General features: G+C 38.1%; 1 protein-coding gene across 3 annotated transcripts in view; it reads right to left on the bottom strand.

Moving 5' to 3' along the window:
* The window catches only part of TRAK1 (trafficking protein, kinesin binding 1), a 72,518-nt gene that overhangs the window by 21,934 nt on the left and 46,939 nt on the right, over nt 1-3,645 (bottom strand). For all 3 annotated transcript variants that reach the window (XM_009577434.1, XM_009577441.1, XM_009577449.1), the window contains exons 9-10: nt 2,769-2,906; nt 1,038-1,114 (exon numbers count right to left, since the gene is read on the bottom strand). In XM_009577434.1, the coding sequence (XP_009575729.1) occupies nt 1,038-1,114; nt 2,769-2,906 (215 nt within the window). The remainder of the gene's footprint in view (nt 1-1,037; nt 1,115-2,768; nt 2,907-3,645) is intronic.

Genomic DNA, 3,645 nt, shown 5'->3' with positions numbered 1-3,645 from the left:
CAGGGGGAGCCATGAAACCAAAAGAAGGTATCCTTCTTCGGTATGTGCAGAGCAATATAAAAGACATTCTAAAGAAGTTAAACTATTCTTAAGTTAGATTACTCTGGAAAGACAAAAGGATACTATGGGGTTTGAGCATGCTCACATCTTTCTGATCTTACATTTTTCTAATCAACCTTTCACTCTGTCAATGCCTAATTTACAGTTCCTGGCTTCTGCTCAGAGAAGGTTTAAGTATGTGTCAAACTTCATAAATATACTTAGAAGGTTTCCGGAAAGTGGCTACTGTACCTTCCCTGACTGTCCTTTCTTTGTAAAGGTCAAGTCAAAACACATAAAAGCTCTAATAGACCCTCTAAATAGGATTAACTTGTTTCAAATTAACCAGTCCATGCTTAGGTGAGATAAACCTATTAGAGTACAGCTGGCATCAGTAAGGCCACTTCTGCCAAGCTGTATCTGTCTTTAGCTTTTGGACCATCACAAGTACTTGGCTTGTTTCAAACCACTCTCTTGTTTAATTCAACAGAACTTTAGCAAAATGGGTGCTAACTACTTTGCACAGGTAATGGGCATCACACTAAGTACCCAACTACTCTGAATCCCTTTCTGCACTGATGTTCTCCCTGTAAAAACTGGATTAGATCAATAATTACCTGGTAACTGTTACAACACCAGAAGAGAGAACCCGAGGGACTGAGCTCATCCCCTAATCATTAACTGGAGAAACCTAGCATGGTAACACACAGGAAAACCAACCTTTTCGCATTCTCAGCACTCAAGAATGAGGACAAAAAGTTTGTAAGACAAGGCAAAACCTATATATAGACATTTTCTTTTCATAGCTTTAGCAGAAAATATAACCACCCCAGTAACCAGACAATTTATTTACCTTTCTCTCTATCATTCACACTCTGACAGAAATATTTCTTTCTAAATCCCTAGCTCAGCTATTTCCTGTCTTTTCCTTTCTTATCAAATAATAATTAACTTCAGATATAATCAATCAATTAGGAACCAATGTTTTTCAGTCGTACGCCAAGTCAGGAGAGTCGGGTTCATCTAAATGCAGTTCCTTCCTCATTGACCCTTCTATCTCTGCTGCCAAAGAATCCTGTTAAAAACAAGCACAAAAGAAAAACAAATACCAAAGTATTAATAGGTTGTCATTGCATAAAATAATTATTTATATAAAATAATTGATAACTAATAAGGTGTCATTCCAGAAAAAAAAATACAGGTTTAACAATGAAAATTGACTGGAAAGCTGGAAGACTAATGAACATATCTAAATGACTGACAAATTATGGCTTAGCTTCATACTGCGACTGTACTTACCATCCGAGGACACATAACATCTGTCAAAGATCCTGAAAAAACATTACAGGCAACAACAGAATCCAGGTGCACCAACTTCCCACACTAAATTCCCTACTCTATAACACACTCCTTTCGTGTAAGTTTTGCTTAATTTGCTTTCATTTAAAACAAAAAGAAAACACACTTCCCTTTCACAACATTACCCACTCACCCACAACAAAAGACATGGTTCTTGGCATAAACTATTATATACTTCCCCTATAGGGTTCAAGGTGACAGGCTATCAATTCTCCATTGCTGGTCAGTAAGTTTTACTGCCTAAATGTAATTAAATGCAGGGTCTAAGTGTCAAACATTCACAAACCTAAATGACTTTTGGTCCCATGATTCAACATTTGAAAATCAAAATGCATAAACCTATCTCAGCACAAGCATACTTTTCGCAGCTTTCAACTGTATTTGTGCAAGTACAACTTGTATTATTAAATGTCTGCACTTTAAATTGGCCTGTGTTCAGTCTCAGAAGGGAACAAAAACGCAAGCTAAGCCTTTGTTGACAATTTACTTCTTGAGAGCACAAATATAATCTGTGTTCTTCCTCAGCAGTTAAGATGAGACATGGCTAAAGACAAGGAGGGCCAGATTCTGCTGCTTGATTACATTAACGTAACTCAAAAGAAACTTCACCGATATCATTGCCCTCAGAAGTAATGGAATTATTCTAGAGATACACAGGCAAGCAGAACCAGGCACTGAACTTATCTAGATATTCCTATCCACTCTTTTTTTCTCATTTGGTTGACGATACTGCCTATTCCCCATCCTTTAAATGTACAATGTCATAATCAAATGAAACTAGGTAAACAAAGTTGATAACACCAGTGACACTGCCATAATAGATGTTGCTGTAATACATATTAGCAACAAATATTCTTTTAATGAACCACTGAATTTTCAGTGACCCTAAAACAAGAATATATGTGTAATCTATTCAAGTACTGAAGAACTAGAATGCATATCGTAAGCAACTAGAAGGATGCCATGTCTGGAAACCATTAGTTATATTAGCAGAAAGTTCCACCACCAAGGATATCGTAGAAAAACAGGAAGTTCCTACTGAAAATCAGCCACCACAGTACAGGGGATGCATAAAAAAGATGTAGAGAACGTGTAACAACCTATGAATGCTACCCATGATTCACAGCATAAGCAAAGCCAGCTGCAGGTTGTATATAACACTGCAGCAAAAACAAGTAACTGCACAGCACCACTATTTCAGAACGAGGTACGTAAAATAGATCACTCAGGTATCCTTTAATGCTATATAAATATGCATTTCACCCATGCTTATGTCTGGCCTAGCATCCTATCCTGTAAGTCAGATGCAAACACATTTCCTTTGGTTGGTTGTTTTCTGGTGTGTGCATTTTTTTCTCAAGTCTGCTTACCATAGGGAAGAGACCGAGAGAGTGGTACCGACGTGATATGGCATTTGGCATAGTCTTGTTCCTAAGGTTTTTCAGCTCTTCTTGAGCCTCATGAAGCATTTCCATGCACTCTGCATACTTGTCTTCCAGCTCCCGCAACTGTAACATACAGAAAACAGTCCAAGACCTTATGGGCTGCACTATCATCACAAAAAGCCTGCAAATTCTTTTAACACTGGTAAAAGATAATGGTGTAGGAAAGAATATTTCACTTTAAAGGAAGACAACTCCAAAGAGTGAATATCGTTGAAAATAATGAATAACATGGATTAGTAATAGGAAGGGGCAGGGGGGAGGGGGCGGGAGCAGGGGAAGAAACTGCTTGCTCCATTTCCTATCCTAGGTATCTCCATGAAGCCACTGTCAAGGAGAATATACAGAGCTAAAAGTATCTTTAGTCTGATCAGGTATAGTGCCTAATTACTGCCATGAAGACTACAGTGGCAAACAGCATGGGAAAAGGACAAGACATTTCACAGTGTTCCAAAGGACTTTGGAATTTTAAAACCAAGACTTACATACCTACATATATATACATATAACCTCCAACAACCTAAGACCATGCCTTATTTTTAGCCTGATTTTCTCAGGAAACATATCTTGTGTAATCACTCTGTCTGCAGATGTCTGTGTACCCTCATAGTTTTTGAGTTCATCAGCCATTTCAACCAAGTTTGGCAAAGGGGCAGAGGTCTGAAATACCACATTCCTACAAATTTCATAAAAATAAGCTACTTGGCTTAGAAACAGAGATCCTGTTTCTATCTTCCCTAAGAAAGCAATGGAGAAGCATGAGCTCAATCTTTCTGGAGCACCACAGATACAAAAGGCCCATCAG

This window comes from Fulmarus glacialis, unplaced genomic scaffold (assembly GCF_000690835.1).
Source record: "Fulmarus glacialis isolate BGI_N327 unplaced genomic scaffold, ASM69083v1 scaffold1960, whole genome shotgun sequence".
In the NCBI taxonomy this organism is placed as follows: Eukaryota; Metazoa; Chordata; class Aves; order Procellariiformes; family Procellariidae; genus Fulmarus; species Fulmarus glacialis.
Note: the sequence above shows the minus strand (reverse complement) of the source record. Positions and strands in the feature narration are given on the sequence as shown.